Genomic DNA, 18,848 nt, shown 5'->3' on the forward strand with positions numbered 1-18,848 from the left:
GAGGAGTGCCTGTATTGTTCCGCTGTACAAGGGAGAGGGGGACAAGTGTGAGTGTTGTAGTTTCAGAGGTATCAGCTTGTTAAGTGTAGTTGGGAAGGCTTATGGGAGGGTCTTGATTGAGAGGAACAGAGGGAGTAATTTGTGAGGAACAGTGTGGTTTTAGGACAGGTAGGGGTTGTGTAGATCAGAATTTTGTGGTAAGACAAATATGTGAGAAAGCTATAGGAAAAGGTAAGGATGTTTTTTGGGCTTTTATGGATTTGGAAAAGGCTTACGACAGGGTAGACAGGAAGGCACTGTGGGAGATACTACAGATATATGGGATAGGAGTTTTTACGAGAGTGGTAGAGCTTGTGTTAGGATTATTAATGGAAAGAGTGAATGGTTTCAGGTAAAGGTGGGGAATGGGGGGTGAGGAAGTATGTATGAGAAATAATTTGACGCAGCCCGAGGGGATTTCTCCTCTTCACCTTTTCTGCATGAGGGGGCGGAGAGGGGGGTCGCCGAATTTTATGAAGCGGGCTTGCTGTGGATGTGCTGTGTCTTGCGACACTGCTTCTGACCCAGGGCAGTGGACAGGATGCAGGGATGGCCCGTCATCAAGGAGGTACCAAGATGAGAGGAAGGGAGGAGGGTGGAGGGTAGTGGAATATATAGGAGATGGAATGGGTGGGAGTGGTTTCTTTGCCTTTTTCTTTTTGGCTATACCCCGTGTAAGGGGGGAAAAGCCTTTGGTATATGCATGTATGTGTGTATTTATTCTTCTATCAATACAATCTATTCCCTTTAGTGACCTCAATACTGTAATCATATCACCTCTTTGTATTCGATCTTTCAAAGTTTATCTACTAGTCTGGAGACCATTTTGATTGCTGCCTTTTGTATTCTTCCAATTTTGCTTATATCTTTAACTCTGTGGGGACCATACTACTGGTGTATATTCCAGTCTTGGACTTAAAAGGGTTTCCAAGATTTTTTTTTTTTTTTCATCATCTCTTTATGCATTTTTTTTTTATTCAACTTCATTTCCCATTCTTGGCCCCACGTAAAAATAGTATCTACATATTTTCGCAATAGTCTACAGTCCTCGTTTTTCACTCTTCTCGTAATTTTAGCGTCAACTGCAAACATGTTGACATCGTTTGTTGTTACTTCCTCCACCATGTCATTGACATAGTCAAGAAACTTTATTGGTGCAAGCACTGAGCCTTGTGGAACTCCGCTCGTGACTGACTAACTAGCTGCTCTCCAGCTTGACATCTTACCCATTACTACTGTCCTCATGTCTCTTCCCTTCAAAAAGTCTTTAATTCATCCTAGAGGTATGCCTCTCAGTCCTCCAACATGATCCAATTTTCACCTAAGTCGACTGTGAGGACTATGGACTAGCTAGAAAGGACCACTCGTTCGCGCGGGATCGGTAGTTGTAGGAGGGGAAGAGATGTCTGTGTCAAAATGAAAATACAGTCGTGTATAAAAGAGGGCCATTGCCACCGGGCGATTCTCAGGGATATTTATTGCGTCAAGTCATGGCTCAGGAGGGGTGGGCAGGAGACTTGGAGTTGGAGGCTGAAACCATTGTATGTAACTGTTTTTCTTTAGGGATATTTACGTGACTTAATCTCAAACAACAAAGTTAGAAAAAGAGTAGGAGGCTTAGTCTTAGAGACAGAACATTAAAAAAAATAGTGGCTGGTAAACTGAAATGAGAAGATGCAGTGGGAGAGAGTTAGAAATTAAATTAATTTCAGTAGAAGAAAAAGCTTGATGTTTGTGCTTGTAGTGTTTATTTTATTATTATTTTTTTTTGTATGCTACGCATAGAGGGCTGTTTCCTTTAAGCAGATGTACATTCAACTGGATAAATAAGGGGCGAGACATGTTCTGGTTCCGGGCGACGAAACAGACTTCCTGGAGTAGTGGAACCATTTTGCAGGCGAGAGAAGAACAGGTAATAGTATATATATTCGGTGGAGATGTGAATATACATTAAAACTGCATGTAACATAATTACAGATAAATAAAAGTAAAAACATAACCAGCGAGGACTGAACCCGGCCAGCCATAGCACGTCTACTGAGAATCTGCTGCCTTTCCTCACGTTGGATACAGACGGACTCATTTTCGTGGTACTTACTCAGACGGAACCCAGCACATCGTGACACGTCTGGTCACGATCAGTCAAAGCTGGTAAAAGGATACGTTGTAAATATGCGCTGCTATACACGATTATTGTGAACACCACCCGAAAGAGAGGCGCAGTTGACAATTAGTCTGTACGGTGAAGTCTAGGTGTGATGTGTCGTATAAGGTGTTTGTGTATGGCGTGCAGTCTTTCTAGATGTCTCGTGGTAAGTTTGTGTTGGTGTGAGGGATTTGGTGTGTGCATGTATGAATACATGTGTTATGATGATAATGAAGCACCTCTGTAACGATTTGTTTGTGAGGGGGAATGATATGACAATGCAATTGTTAGGTTGTGGAATGTGACGATAATGTTTCATTTGTAGATTGTATACTGTAATGTCATAATGGAAATGTCTTGGGTTCTGTAATGTTGGCATTGTTTTGCGTTTTGCAGATTGTGTACTTGTGGTGAAATCTAGTGTAGATAGGGTGCACAATTGGCACCCCTAGCACGGTTCAAAAGGTCACGGCCGGTGTAGGAAGGAGGGCGCACGACGGTGTGCGCGTCAGTGTGTGTGTGGAACGAGAAAAGGCAAGTGGAACTCTAACATGATTAGGATTAGCAGAGCTAGTGGGTTTAGGTAAGGTAGATTGTAGTGTGAGAGAAGTGAGTGTGTCGGGGAATTGAAAGGTGAAGCAGAAACAACCAAAGAAACGGGAAACTACAGAAATCAGGTGAGTTATAAGTAGTACAGCACTCCCATTAATGTTGGAAAATGTTGAATAAAGGTTGAAGTTGGGAATTATAATTTGACACTATTCAAGTCACATGTCACCCTTCACTGAAGGATTCCTGCTGTGACATTCGTATCCTCCTTTTATGCGTCCTACATACATCACTTTAGTATACATTTAATCCATGTATACATTACATCTTGTGTGCCTTGGTTTCATTTCCCTGGCTTGTCCGGCCGTACATTCACAATAGAATTAAAGATAGAGACTTGAAATGAGAAAATAGAAATAACAATAAAAATAGTAACAAAAAATACATATACCAAAGGCTTTTCCCCCTTATAAGGGAAGCAGCAAAAAAAAAAAAAAATAATAATAATAATAATAATAATCAATGAAAATAAATGAATAAATAAATACAATAAAAAAGGCATAAAAACCACTCCCACCCATTTCAACCCTATCACACTCCACTCCCCTCCACCTCCTTCCCTCCCTATTATCTTGGCACCTCTTGAACGACGGGTCATCCCTGCATCTTGTCCACTGCCCTGAGTCAAAAGCAATATCGCAAGACACAGTACATCCACAGCAAGGCCGCTTCATTAAATCGGCGATCCCCCTCTCCGTCCCCTCATGCAGAAAAGGAGAAGACGGGGAGAAATCCTTTCGGGTTGCGTCAAATTTTTGTCACACATACCCCCTCACCCCTATCCATTCCACCTTATACATCACAACATCATCCATATACAACCATTCTCCATTCACCCCTATCTTCTGTCCTCCCTCAACAGACATTCCCCTCTTCTCCAAAGCCCCTTTTACCCCATCCATCCATTTCGTCCTAAGTCACCCCCTCGTGTTCACTCCTTCCACACCTCTTTTACTAGTCTGTCTTCACTCATTCTTTCCATACGTCCAAACCATTCCAATACTCTTTTATCCACCCTATCTCCCAACTCCCTTACCAACCCCGTTCTCCTCCTCATCTCATTTCTCACAGCAAATGCAAATATAGAATAAAAATATAAAATAAAAATGTATATATCAAATAAATAAATAGATAGGAAATACAAAATATGATCTATAGAAATATTAGATATAAGATATAAAACAGAACAGAAAAATATAAATAGAGAAAATATATATAAAAAACCTACAACCCCAACTTGTTTGTTTACATATGACGTCATATCCCGTCAAGCATTGAGTTGCATTCCTTCAGCTATTCTTAGAGCTTGTTTTCGTAGCTGTGCTTTGTACAGGTGAAACAAGTGTGTCTTCAACAATTCGTAAGTGCAGCAATATGGTGGTAAGATAGCTTAGTGCATGCGTAGTATGTTCGCATTTGGCAGTGTATTTGGCATTCTGAGCAATGGTTACAAAATATTACATATTCTATAATTCTGTATTATATTACACAAGCTCGTCATCTTGATGTTCATTCACGATGTGGTTGTGTGTATGTGAGATTCTTCCTGCATCCACAGAATGGAGAGGATTTTTGACACCGAGTGAACTGGCATGGTTTTTCATTAAGTTTAGATATTGGTTGGTTGATTATTCTCACCCTTTCAGTACGGGAAGAGAACATGATCATTTCATGCCTACCATTTAATTTCAAGGACTGCCTTTTGACCCATAGTAATTATCTGACCCCTTTTGACCCCCTAGCAACCTATTGACCCTCTTTTGACCCCTTGGATGGTCTCATCGACCCCTGCGAGTCGATATTGACCACTTTGGGAACCCCTGGGCTAGACTATACTATACTATAACAAAAGGTGAGAATTAAGGGTGGTAATTTGTAAAGTTTTTGGTAAAGAAGTTCACATAAACTCAAAACCACTGGTCCAATTTTATTGAAATTTTGAACATGGGTTTTATGGGTCAACAAATCACCAGAGCATATAAAAAACAACGTGGAACATCTCCATTATACCAATTTTGCCTTTTCATGATGGGTACAGGCACAAAAATTTGAAAACAAAAAATTACCCCTTAAATTATTGTTGTATATGAAAGACAATTTCATTAGAAAAAAATACTCTTTAATTTTCTTAGATACATACATATATACATGTACCAAGGTTTTTCCCACTTACAAGGGAGGTAGCCAAAAAGAAAAAGGCATAGAATCATTTCCACCCATTCCATCCCTAAATACACTCCACTCCCCTCCACCTTCCCTCTTATCTTAGCACCTCCTGGATGATGGGTCATCCCTGCACCCTGTCCATTGCCCTGGGTCAGAGGCAGTGTCGCAAGGCACAGCACATCCACAGCGAGGCTGCTTCATTAAATCAGTGACCCCCCTTTCTGTCCCCCCATTGCATAAAAGGAGAAGACGGGGAGAAATCCCTTTGGGCTGTGTCAAATTTTGCTCACACATACTACCTCACCCCCCATCCCCCCACCCATTCCACCTCATACAACATCATCCATATACAACCATCCTACAGGGAAATGCAGTTTCTTTTTTTAATATATGTATATTTTTTTATACCGAATTGTTTGCAAGACTTTACCATAATAAAAGGTTAGAATTAAGGGTGGTAATTTGTAAAGATTTTGGTAAAGAAATACATAAACTCTATACCACTGGTCCAATTTTATTAAAATTTGCAAAACCTGGGGCCGTATACACAAAACTTGTTAGCACTAACAAATAGCTGTTAAGGGTAACAAATTCCTGTTAAGGCTAACATTTAGCTGTTAAGCACTAACAGTGGATACAGAAAACTTGTTAGGGCCTTAAAAGTACTGTTAAGGTAAAAGTGGTGTGGAGGACTATTAAGCTCTTAACAAATTCCTGTTAGTAGAAAAGATGGCGGAGCAACAACAACAAATACAAAGACGACGGCGAGTATGTCGACAGTGATGGGACATATTTAACGAGTACAATGACGACGAACTCATCAAACGCTTCAGAATGAACCGTGCTGGTATAATAACAATGGCTGATTTAGTGAGGGACAAACTTCAATCTCAAACAGAACGGAATCGACCACTGAGTCCTGAGACAAAGGTGGAAATTACCCTAATGATATTTAGCCACAGGTAAAATGCAGCAGCGACGACTTTGAGACCTCACAAGGAACAATCAGCCGTGTCATTACTCAAACAATTGATGCACTATCAGAACCAAGAAGCGCAAGTAAAACAAGCAGAGTTCATGGAAGACTGTAGGTTTCCCGGTGTTGTGGGTACCATAGATGGCACAAATATTAGAATTGTGGCTCCAAGTGTAGATGAACATTTATATGTAAACAGAAAACGATACCACAGCATCAACGTGCTTTGCCATGCCTCCTTCTTGTCCTTGTGTCCTTGGCTTGAATCGCCCATTTATAATTATTTTTTCCTCCATAATCAAGTTGGAGTGTTTCCTCTTGTGACCAGTTTGGCTTCCTTTTCTTTTTCTGTGATTCTTCTGCCATGTCTATATCCTCTGAAATAATTGTTGAGTCTTCTGTCGGAAGATTTGTCTGTGGCGCGGCCGCCTATACAATGCGCCTTCGTCCAAAAATATCGGTCGTTGGTTAATAAGTACTCCTAAAAAACCATACATACGATATCTATGTGCTATCATGATACTCTATTAATAAATTTTGAACAACTGCATTAATAACACTGTTTTATATGTGCAATTTTTAATAATACGTCCATTTACACGTTCATAAGCTGCTAACTTTAGCACTGTTTAGCGCAACTTGACAAACAACTGTTTACTAGCTAACAGTTGTTAGTTAAGCATTGGTGTATAACTTTTAGTGGTTTTCTGTTAGCTAGCAGAGATTGTTAAGGCTAACAAAAAAGTTTTGTGTATACGGCCCCTGGGCTTTATGTGTCAACAAATTACATGAGCATGTCAAAAACAATGTGGAACATCTCCCTCATACCAAATTTGCCTTTTCATGGCAACTATTAAGTTGTCAATTTAGAGATGATCATCAGTACAATCCAAACCCCTAGCCCAATTGACATACAACTTGGCATGTGAAGGTTTTATGGGTTAACAAATCATCTGAGCATGTCAAAACAATGCAGGACCTTCATTTTATATCATTCTGACTAACACCTATCATGTTGCCATGGCAACTTTTGTCAATTTAGAGATAATCATCCATAAGATCCAAACCCCAGGCCCAATTGACATACAAGTTGGCATGTGAAGGTTTTATGGGTCAACAAATCATCTGAGCATGTCAGAAACAATGTAGAACCTTCCTTTTATACTATGCTTACTAACACCTTTCATGTTATCATGGCAGCTAATCATTAAAATCCAAACCCCTGGCCCAATAGACATGCAACTTGGTATATGAAAGTTTTTGGATCAACAAATCACCTGAGCATGTCAACAACAATGCAGGACCTTCCTTTTATACAATTCTTACAAACACTTATCTCGTAACATGTTCCATCAATGTAATGCATGTGCACTGTAATGTATATGTAGCTAAGAGAACTCTACTATCACATTTAAAAGTGCATATATAGGTGCCTTAGCCCTTACCCTTAGATTGCCTCTCAGTACACTAACCAGTTAGTACTGCAACTATCTTAAGACCTAACTTAAATTTACATTGAAATCGGTGAATTATTTTTTACACCAATTTACTGAAATAGAAAAATGAATAAAGACTTTTTACTTTCAAAGGAGTTATTTTGTTTAATCATGTTACCTATAATCATGATAATCTGAATAAACAGCCTTATTTCAACAGCTCATGTCTATAATCATCATCATCATCATGAAACCCAGAAGAAAATTTAAGTCTTGTCTCTAGAGCTCTACTAGTCTTGAGACTTCTCATGATCATGGACATGGTTCATGACATGGAATACTGACCACATTATTAATAGTTATTTCATATACTTGCTATCATAGCCATAGCTGGCTATGTAATAGGCATAACATAGCCTGTCCAACATCTTAAAATTCATACCATAACAATGTAAGTATTTTTTATGAACAACACCCTCTATGACTACTACGCGAAGTATCTCCATTATATCATGTGTTAACAAACATGACTAAGTATTGGAGAACATGCCTACATGTTATGCATTAAGGCACAGCTGTCACATTACCAACAATCTTACAGTTGCTCATTTTTGGGAGAAAGCTGGCTAAAAAATAGGAATATTACATTAAAATATTCATATATAGGCACTTTATTTTTAGATTTGTACTCAGAAAACTAATTTGCAATGGGTAATAGCCAAATTTGTATTTAAATTGGTTATTATTATTATTTTTTTTTTCTTAACTGGGCATACACTTGCAGAACAAGAAGACAATTTGATAATCCTGTGCATGTGCTGATTGCTACAAGTATTCAAACTGATGCATATCTATTCAAACAGGCCACAAAAGATGGCGGTGTAAACATTACATTCACAATGGTAGCGCCGTCCACAGGTTCACACATACCTAGTAAGGGTAGTGTGGATATTTATGAAAATGTTTGCCAGTCTCACAGCGTCAATTACCTATACCTTTGGCTAGTTCATATCATTCTGATGTATTCTGAACCACAGATATAGTACTGCAAACTAATAGTAATGTCAGTAGCTGTTAAAAAAAAAAAAAAAAAAATCTTTATATTTACCATGGGGCTAGAATAGATTAGGCCAGGTCTCACATCTGCAATTCTTACCTCTATCATTGGCTAGCTCTTATCATTGAGAATTTTGAGCCCCATTTATGAATAGTGCAAATTAATAGTTAATTTGGCATGAATTTTTTGAAATTTGAGACAAGTAAACACTTTTATATGTTATGAAGATGTTTGCTGGTCTGGCAGCTGCAATTTTGACCAATATGATCACTGGCTAGCTCTTATTATTCTAAGTATTATGTGCCCCATGTGTAAGTACCTCAAATTAACATCAACATTGGTAGTGATTTAGAGAATAAATGAGACTGGCAAGACTCTTTGTTTATCAACATATGCATCCTGTTTGCTTACATTGTTCTTATATTCTTATTGGGGATGGGACTCCATCTTGTCTTCCAGAGTACAAAGATCAAGAACTTATGAAGTTCACCCTAAATTTGATATGCACTGGTTGTGATATTCTTGGGAGTAAAAGCTTCTTGATATTCACTCACATAATCTTGCATAGATACTGGATGCAGGTCATCTGACCTAAATGTCCAGATCATTTTCAGCTTGTTGGTATCATATTGGGACGGGAGGTATATTGATCAAATTACCAAAATGATTATATTAGGGAAAATTCACTTGGTGGTAACAATTGAAAATGGAGGATGGTGAAGATAAACAAAAATATGGTGAACCAATGAAGAGAAGACTAGATGTAAGCAGGGTTGCATCACCATTAGGTGTCATCCCAAAAAAGTTGCAACATGGAAATGGTTCAGAGGAATCAAAGGTACAAGAATATTGCATTATCAGGGTTTGCAACAGAAAGTGCAATACTGGGTAAAGGTATAGATTTAGAAAAGGAAAGGTATAGAAATATTGTATGAAATCAAGAGAAAAAGTAAAAACAGAATATCGAGAGATTATAACATTGGTGAAGAAGAGGTCAAAAAAGTAAACTCTGAAAAAGACCTTGGTGGTGAATATGCCTCAGAGGTTGCTTTGGCTTGGGCAGTATCGGCAAGAAATGCTCTTTCTAACCACACTGGTTTCTCCCCCAATCAGCTAGCTTTTGGATTCAACCCTGGTCTACCCAATGTTTATGATAATGACCTTCCAGCATTGGAACCTACTTCAGCGTCAAACATTGTGAGAATTAACTTGAATGCCCTACATTTAGCAAGACAGGAATACATGAAGTCCGAAGCAGGAAAACGTCTAGCCAGGGCTTTATGACACAACATACATTCAAACGACCAACTTGATGTCCAAAATGGTGATGAAGTCTTCTACAAAAGGAATGACAGACCTAGGGGGCATGGCCCTGCCTGGCATTGTGATAGGCAGAGATGGGAAACAAATTTTAGTGAGACATGGAGGAGTCTACGTACATGTTCATGAGTATTTATAGGCTGGCACTTCTTCCGCACCAGAGTCCTACAAAAGAAGCTCCCCATGTTCAATCTGAAATAATTGTGCGAGAGGAATCTGAACCAACACCGAGAGAGTATCTACAAGATGTAGAATCAGAATTGGAAAGCGGTGGCAAGACGCAAGGTGTTGAATTGAAAAATGATGGCGAGTCAGACGAGTGATAATTCAGGTGGTGAGATTCTTGCTCCAAACTAATCTAGAAGACTTTCACACCAATGCGGCAGCATAACGCTAGACCAGTGGCAGTATGCATTGCCCTTGACACCCATGACAATAAGCAGACAGCGAGCCTACATAAAGGTGAGTGAATTGTCAGAATCAGAGCGATCGGAGTACAGGGCTATCGTGGGACAATTGAATTGTATTGCCACACATACCTGGCCTGATATAGCATTTGATGTGTGCAAACTGAGCATTGCATGTCGCCAGGCTACTGTAGTGAAACTACTATGACTCAACAAGGTGATTAATAGAGTGAAAATGGATAACAAAAGGTTGTTCATGCCTAAGATGGAAAAGCTTGAAGACTGTTACCTTGAGTGCTTTATGGATGCTTTGTCCACAAATTTGATGGACAGTGGGTCACAGGGTGGCTTTGTGATATTTCTACGAGATGACAATGAGAAGAGATGTCCCATTTTCTGGCAGACAAGAAAAATTAGAAGAGTTGTTAAGCCCACGCTCTCAGCTGAGGCCATGGCACTTTTGGAGTGTGCTGAGTCTTCAGTATATTTGGCGAGGATCCCTTCTAAAATTTCTGGGTGTCCGGCTCTCAAGATTTGGTGTTTTGTCAACAATAAAGAGCTTGGTGGATGCTCTTTACTCATGCAGAAGTGTGGATGATAAGAGGGTGAGGACCGACCTTACAGTATTGCGGAATATGCTGGAACATGGAGAAATCGCAGAGGCGACCTGATGTGGAAACATCACGACAACTTGCTGATTGCCTCACTAAGAAGGGGGCGTGAACTGAGCAACTTTGTGCTGCAGTCAGCCGGGATTAGGGTGTTAACAGTGTCAATGTGTGCATGTATCTTCACATATTTGTATGTGGATCATTTGGGTTCATGGGGAATGTGTATGTACCCATATGGTATGTACCTGCATCATCACTTCATTGTCACATATTCAAGATGAAGTACACAAGAAAGAAGAAAAGAGGGCAAGTGTTAGTATGTATCATTGCATGTATGAGCTGGGTTGCCGGCTTGTGTGTTGACTGTGACGTCACGAAGTTATGTGTGGCTGCAGGGCGTGGCCAGCGGACAGTCATTCGTCAGCTAGTGAGTTGAATAGATATAGCAGACATATACATAGATAATACCTCTACAGTTTCCTAGATCAATTTCATTACATTTTGTTCAGACTAATTACACAGGTACACCACTTACCAGTGTATTTATTTACCTAGTTGTATTATACGGGAAGGGAAACTATGCTTTGTATCTCACAGCATTTAGTTTGTTCTTAAATTCTTGTATAGTTTTTGCTCACACTATTTTTTTTATCCAGTTTTATCTGTGATTTTTTTGTTTCAGATCTCTTCTGGAACTATCCTTTTTGAGTTTCTTTTCATGTCCTTTTGTTTTTCTTTCATCCCACTTTAATAAGTCTTCTCTGACAAGGACTTCCATGCCTTCCACAATTCACTAAAGGGCCAATACATCTCTTTCTCTTCTTTGTTCCAGTATTGGTTTAGACAATCTTTGTTCATATGTCAATATTAAAAGTATTGGTGCCACCTTTGTTGTTGCTCTTTGAGTTCTTTCTAATTTCTTTATATTCTTTTTTGTGCTGGATGTCCATAGTGTCACAGTGTACTCCAATCTTGGTCTTATCAGTGTGACTAATATTTCTTTTAACCATTACTTCATCCAAGTAATTAAAAGCACCTTTATTGATCTTAGTAAATTGTAGGTTTCTGCAACTATTTTGTTTATATGCTTGTCTTGGTCTTATCAATGTTACTAATATTTTTTTTACCATTACTTCATCCAAGTAATCAAAAACCACCTTTATTGGTCTTAGTGAATTGTAGGTTTCTCCAACTATTTTGTTTATATGCTTGTCTGGGGATATGTCTTTGTTAATAACTACTCCTAGGTTCCTTTCTGAGCTATCTTTTTTACTTCCTTTGTACCAATTTTTTATTGTCCTGATATTATTATTACTATTTTTTCCCCCAAAATCTATTATACTACATTTCTTGATGTTGAAGTACACTTCACACTTTTGGTTCCATTTCCAGACTGTCTAGATCTCTCTGTAGTGATTCACAGTCTTTTTCTGTACTTACTTTCTTTAATAGTTTTGCATCATCTGCAAAGAAGTTCATATAACATTCTACACCTTCATCCATGTCATTTATAAATAGCAAACATTATTAGAGCTAATACTGAGCCTTGTGGGACTCCATTTCTCATTTCTTCCCATGTCAGGTTTTTATATCTAAGTGCCACCCTCATTTTTCTCCCACGCAAGAAATCTTCCATCCATTTCAATAACTTTCCTTTAACACCTGTTGTTTCAAGTTTTCTTAATAGCTTTTTGTGTGGTACTTTATCAAATGCCTTTTGTAAATTCAGGAAAGCACAATCTGCCCACCCATCCCTTTCTTGCATTATATTAACCTTGAATAAAAACAAATCAAGTTTGTGGCACATGATCTTCCTTGTCTAAAGCCAAATTATTTTGTATTCAGAATATTGTTTTCTTTCAGATTTTAGTCCATCTACTTTTGATAACTTTTTCAGGTATTTTAGCTATTGTGCTTGTAAGGGAGACCGGTCTACAGTTTGTTGGGTCTTCCTTGTCTCCTTTATATATTGGCACAATATTGATTGGCATTTTTCCAATCTTATGGTACCTTTCCTTCTTTGAGTGAGCAATCTATTATTTTGTATATTTTGTCTGTTAGTTCATCTATACATTCTTTTAGTATCCAATTTGCAATTCTGTCCAGACCGTGTGATTTTCCGACATCAAGGTTTATCATTTGGTCCCTTATTTCTTTCTGTGTCACAATTATTTCTTTCATTGGGAGGGATCTTTCTCCCGTTCCTTCATCACAATTGTGTGTATTTTCTCTTGTGAATACAAATTTAAAATGTTTGTTCATCATTTCAGCCATTTCTACATCTATACATTCCTCGTTCCCTTGATGCAGTTTCACCATTTCCTTTTTTATTTTTTAATTTACCATATACTTATCTGTAGAATAATTTAGGTTGATTCTTACATAATTCATTTTTTCTTCACTGCATATTTTTACATATTCATTTCTTAGTTTGATATGTACTTGTCACTTATCCATTTTTTTTTTCCCATCTTTTCCAAGCATTGTCTCTTCTATCTTTTGCCTCATTACATTTTCTGTTGTACCAGCATTTAATGTACACCTTTTCCTGTGTTTGTTTTGGTACATATTTATCTACTTCATTAAAGAAGTTTTCCGACTTCACTTTTTGAAAGAATTTTCTGAGTTTCTCAAAATCTGTTTTGTTGCACATTAGTCTTCCTTTTCTGTGTTTCCCATTTCTTCCCAAATTTCCTCTTTTAGTTTGAACTTGATAAGTATGTGGTCACTTCCCAATTGGTGTCTTGTATTCCATTTTATCCACAGTTTCAGGCTCTGATGTAGATATCAAGTCTAGTCCTGATGGTTCTTCATTATCTCAGTCTCTGGTATTTTTCTTTTACCCATTGAATTATTGTGTATTCATTGGCCATGCCCAGTAGTATATTTCCCCAAAGGTCCTCTCCACCTTTCACTGTCATCTCCTAACTTATTTCTCTAGAGTTAGTCACCCATAATTATTAAGTTTCCTCCTCCTTTCAATATTTCTCTGTGTCAAAATTTTGGAATGGTCACTCTCTGTCCAGGAATATCTTTTCAGGGGCACATATATCACTACAAAATTTCTACTTGTTATGTCACTGTTTTCAAATTTTATCATAATCAATTCCACATTATTATTTCCTTCTGTTATCTTTGTCACATTTAACCCTTTATTAATCAAAAACATGACTCCTCCACCCTGTTTTGCCTCTCGATTTTTTATCCAATGATTATATAAACTTTGTCCCACAATAATTGGTGGTAGTGGACCTTGTAATGCCATCTCCACAATTACCATTATATACTGTTTTTCTTCTGCCAGATAGTCATTTAATTCATTTAGTCCTGAAATCATGCCATCTATGTTAGTATACATTATTTCTAATTTTTTCCTTTTTCCTCCTTTTTTGTTTCCTTTGATCTTTTTTGATATACCATTTTCTCAGCCTCAGGTCCAGTACTCTAAAAGAAAAAGAAGAAGAAAAAAAAAAAAACATTCATTTTGGTCTCTTTTTATTCTCTCTCTCTTTTCTATTAGCTTCATTTCTTAGTGTCTTTTTCCTTTCTTTCCTCATTTCTTTTATATATCCATATATTCTTGTAATTTAACTTCTGCTATCATTTGAGACCTTATTTCAATTCATAGTGGTCTGTTTTTTGTCTTTAGGGTATAGTCCTATTCTATGCACTTCCTCTATTTTTTCCCCCTTTTCTTGCCCCTCCTCTTGTATCTCTCTCAGAATTTCTTTTGCTATTTCTTTTTCTTTTCTTATAACTATCTATCTACATTGTGGTTTTCTTCAATACAACTATACACTTTTTTTTTTATCAACTGTGTCTAGCCCAATTTTCTTTCTCTTGAATTACTTTAATGACTGTTTCTTTTGCATTTTCTTCCACTTGTTTTACAATTTCTTTAAAAGTTATTTTTTGGTTTTCCTGATCCACTTTCCATTGATTTTTGATTTGTTGGAGATCTATCTCTTTTATGGTTTCTCCAACTTTCTCAGTCACCGCTTGTATTTGTTCTTTTACTTCTTTTTTCAAAGCCTCATTTTTATTAGTATCTTCATTTTTTATTCTTTCATTCTCACTATTGACTGTGTTTAATTCCTCTTTTAGATCATTAAGCTCCCTGTTCGTTTCAGCATTTTGTTTTTTCAACTCATTCACTTCTTTATACATTGTCCTGTATTCAGCTTTCAGATCTATAATTTCATTAGTTCTGTAATTGCCCGTATTTGGAATATTCTTATACCTTGTTTCCCTTTCCAAATCTATACCTCTACCTAGTATTCCACGTTTGGAAACCCTGAAAATGTTATATTTTCATACCTTTGATTCCTCTTGGATGTTATCATGTTGCAACTCTTTTTTTGGGATGACACCTGATGGTGATTCAACCCTTCTTACTTCTAGTCTTTTCTTTGTTGGTTCACTATATTTTTGTCTACCTTCATCATCCTCCATTTTATATTTTAACCACTAAGTGAACTTACTCTAACATATCATTTCGGTCACTTGATAGACAAAGCTTCCCTGTCCCAGTATGAATGACACCACCTAGGTGTTTCCTCCAACTTATCGAAAAAGCACTGCACTCCAGAGCTCGTTCTAGACGTCCATTCTAAACTGTGGTTTGTGTGTCTTAAACGATGTGCCTTGCATCACTTATTTGAGTCAGATGAACTGAATAAACCCTCCTTGAGTTGGTTTAGATTCAGGTCTTGTGAGCCCAAACATGGTATGCTATGAAGTTATATTAAAATACGACTGTTGTGGCCAGCTGGGCCATTGCCCACTTCCAAATCTCATGACATGATGAAAAAAGCTAGAGCAAAATTTAAGTCATTGTGGTTGTGGGGGAATGAGTATGCATGTAGCTGTAGGATGATTTTCACCTCATATGTAATGAAAAAGTAGAATGAAATATATGATAGCTCCATATCTATTAGTGTTTCACCCTATTTTATAATAGGTCATGGCATGTATGAATGGTTGGTTTAGGTACAAATTTGAGTATGAAATAGTTTGTGCGCAAAACTTCCACTATCCTATTAGAATATATTGCACACTTTCAGAGATAGATGTCAATAATATAATTACATTTTTTCAGGATGAGGGCAAATATGACCACTCCTTTGGAAGAGCTATCTACAGATTCCATACTTGTCATACAATGAAAAGGACCCAGTGTGACATCTATGGCACAATTATATCACTAGTCATTTTAGATATCACATGTTGACCCACACTGGAGGGAAGCCTTTCCATTGTGACCTGTAAAGTTGTGCCTTTTCACAAAAGGGTTCTCTTACAAAGCATATGATGAGCCACACAGGAGTGAAGCCTCTCCAATATGATCTGTGTAATGTAGCTTTCTGACAAAAGAATCGCTTCAAATTTCATATGATAACCCACATTGGAGAAAAGCCATTCCAGTGTGACCTGTGAGATAAAGCTTTCACACAAAACTGTCACCTTAAAAATCACTTGATGGCCCACACAGAAGAGAAGCCTTTCCATCATGACTTGTGTGATTCAGCTTTCTCAAAAAAGGATGCTCTCATAAAGCATGCAAGGAGGCACACAAGAGAGAAGCCTTTCCAGTGTGACCTGTGTGTTTCTGCTTTCTTGGAAAAGGGTTCTCTCACACAGCATATGAGGATCCACACAGGAGAGAAGCCTTTCCAGTGTGGCCTGTGTGATTCTGCTTTCTCAGAAAAGGGTTCTCTTGCACATCACATGAGGACCCACACAGGAGAGAAGCCTTTCCAGTGTGACCTGTGTGAATCCGCTTTCTCACAAAAGGGTCATCTCACATGGCATATGAGGACCCACACAGGAGAGAAGCCTTTCCATTGTGACCTGTGTGATTCTGCTTTCTCACAAAAGGGTCATCTCACACAGCATATGAGGACCCACACAGGAGAGAAGCCTTTCCAGTGTGGCCTGTGTGATTCTGCTTTCTCACGAAAGGGTTCTCTTGCATGTCACATGAGAACCCACACAGGAGAGAAGCCTTTCCAGTGTGGCCTGTGTGATTCTGCTTTCTCACAAAAGGGTAATCTCACACAGCATATGAGGACCCACACAGGAGAGAAGCCTTTCCAGTGTGACCTGTGTGATTCTGCTTTCTCACTAAAGGGTCATCTCACACAGCATATGAAGACCCACACAGGAGAGAAGCCTTTCCATTGTGACCTGTGTGATTCTGCTTTCTCACGAAAGGGTCATCTCGCAAAACATATGAGGGCCCACATAGGAGAGAAGCCTTTCCAGTGTGACCTTTGCAATTCTGCTTTCTCACTAAAGATTAATCTCACAAAGCATATGAGGACCCACACTAGAGAAGCCTTTCTAGTGTGACCTTTGTGATGAAGCTTTCTCATAAAAGAATTACTTCAAATATCACGTGATGATCCATAGGAATGAAACAATTCCTTTATGATGTGTGATTTTGCTTTCTCATGAAAGGGTTATCTCACAAAACATACGAGGCCCACACGTGAGAGAAGACTTTCTAATGTGATCTGTGTGGTTCTGGTTTCTCACAAAATTGTTCTTGAAAGCACATGAGGACCCACACTGGAGAGAAGCCATTGTGATGCTACCTGTGCAATGCAGCTTTCTCACAAAAGAATCACTTCAAAAACACATGATCCACACAGGAGAAAAGCCTTTCCAGTATGACCTTTGTGAATCCTTGTTTCTTATTAAAGGTTTCTCACACAGTATTTGAAGACCCCTGCAGATGGGCGGCCTTTCCAGTGTGAGCTGTGCTATTATGTTTTCTCAGTAAAGGGTTCCCTCATACAGCATATGAGGACCCGCACAGGAGAGAAGTCTTTCCACTGTGACCTGTGCAATTCTACTTTCCCACAAAAGAGTTCTGTGATTCTACTTTTTCAGAAAAGGGTTCTCTTACACGGCATATGAGGACCCACACAAGAGGCAAGTCTTTCCAATGCAACATGTATGATTCTGCTTTCTCATGTAAGGGAAATCTTGCACACAGGAGAGAAACTTTTCCAATGTGACATGTGCGATTCTGCTTTCACATAAAAGGGTTATCTCAGAAAGTATATGATGACTCACACAGGAGAGAAGCCTATCCAGTGTGACTTTGACAGTACATAATGACCCACAATGGAGAAGAGCCATTCTTGTATGATATAGCTTTCAGAGGGGATCTCTAACAAAACATATGAGGACCCACACAGGAAAGAAGCCTCTCATGTGCAACATGTGTGGTGCAACTTTCTCACAAAAGGGTTCTCTCGCAATGCATATGAGGACCCACAATGGAGAGAAGCCATTCCTGTGCACTGCAACTTTCTCACAAAAGAATCACCTCAAATATCATGTGATCCCCCCACAATTGAAAACTCACAAAATTGGGAACAAGGACAGAGAGACAGGTTCCCCCAATGAAAGAAACAGTGCAAAAACTATACAAGTTTTTAAGATGAAACTTGATGCTGAAAGATACAAAAGCAGGTCACTATAAGCATAGCTCTCCTCCCATAAAAAACAACCAGGTAAATACAGGACAGTAGCTTTTCTACTGTGACCTGTGTGATTGTGCTTTCTCACAAAGGAGGTCTCAATCATCTCATACTGGAAAGAAGCCATTCCAGTGTGACCTGTGTGATGAAAAATATTCCCCATAAGATTTGTGCATGCGTTTGTGCACACATTTCACAACTAGCGTACAAAGGAAAAAAGTGTGTGCATAAGGTTTTGAAAATTAAATCAAAATATTGTAATTTAAGATACTAATCCTTTAATTTCATAACAATGAATTCAAAACAAAAGGAATGTGATTTTGAGAATCTGTCAATGACTTTTGAAATGTAAGTGTACAATTTCATAATTTTACACATAGTTTGGAGATCTTTTGTATGTTCAGCAGTTGCACATCACCAGTACTAGTTCAATCCAATGAAATAAATCAAGAAACATGTTATTGGTTTTGTACCCTCAAATTAAAAATCTGAATACTTGATACAATCTCAATTTTTTTTTTTTTGATGTTTCAAATTGCATTTGGAAAAGAAAATCACTGTTATTTCCTGCAGAAACCTACATTTCAAGAA

The 18,848-nt window shown here is 38.2% G+C and overlaps 1 protein-coding gene and 1 long non-coding RNA gene across 2 annotated transcripts in view; both read left to right on the plus strand.

Annotated features, from left to right (window-relative positions):
* Positions 1-18,848, plus strand: part of LOC143031927 (uncharacterized) — a 298,829-nt gene that overhangs the window by 205,858 nt on the left and 74,123 nt on the right. The gene's annotated exons all lie outside the window — the stretch shown is intronic.
* On the plus strand, positions 4,063-18,709 carry LOC143031903 (uncharacterized). Its single transcript, XM_076196270.1, has 2 exons — positions 4,063-4,154; positions 15,866-18,709. The coding sequence occupies exon 2, from the start codon at positions 16,246-16,248 to the stop codon at positions 17,116-17,118; it is 873 nt and encodes a 290-aa protein (XP_076052385.1). The 5' UTR covers positions 4,063-4,154; positions 15,866-16,245; the 3' UTR covers positions 17,119-18,709.

The sequence above is a fragment of the Oratosquilla oratoria genome, chromosome 12 (genome assembly GCF_046742065.1).
Source record: "Oratosquilla oratoria isolate Oo_2021 chromosome 12, ASM4674206v1, whole genome shotgun sequence".
NCBI classification, from domain to species: Eukaryota; Metazoa; Arthropoda; class Malacostraca; order Stomatopoda; family Squillidae; genus Oratosquilla; species Oratosquilla oratoria.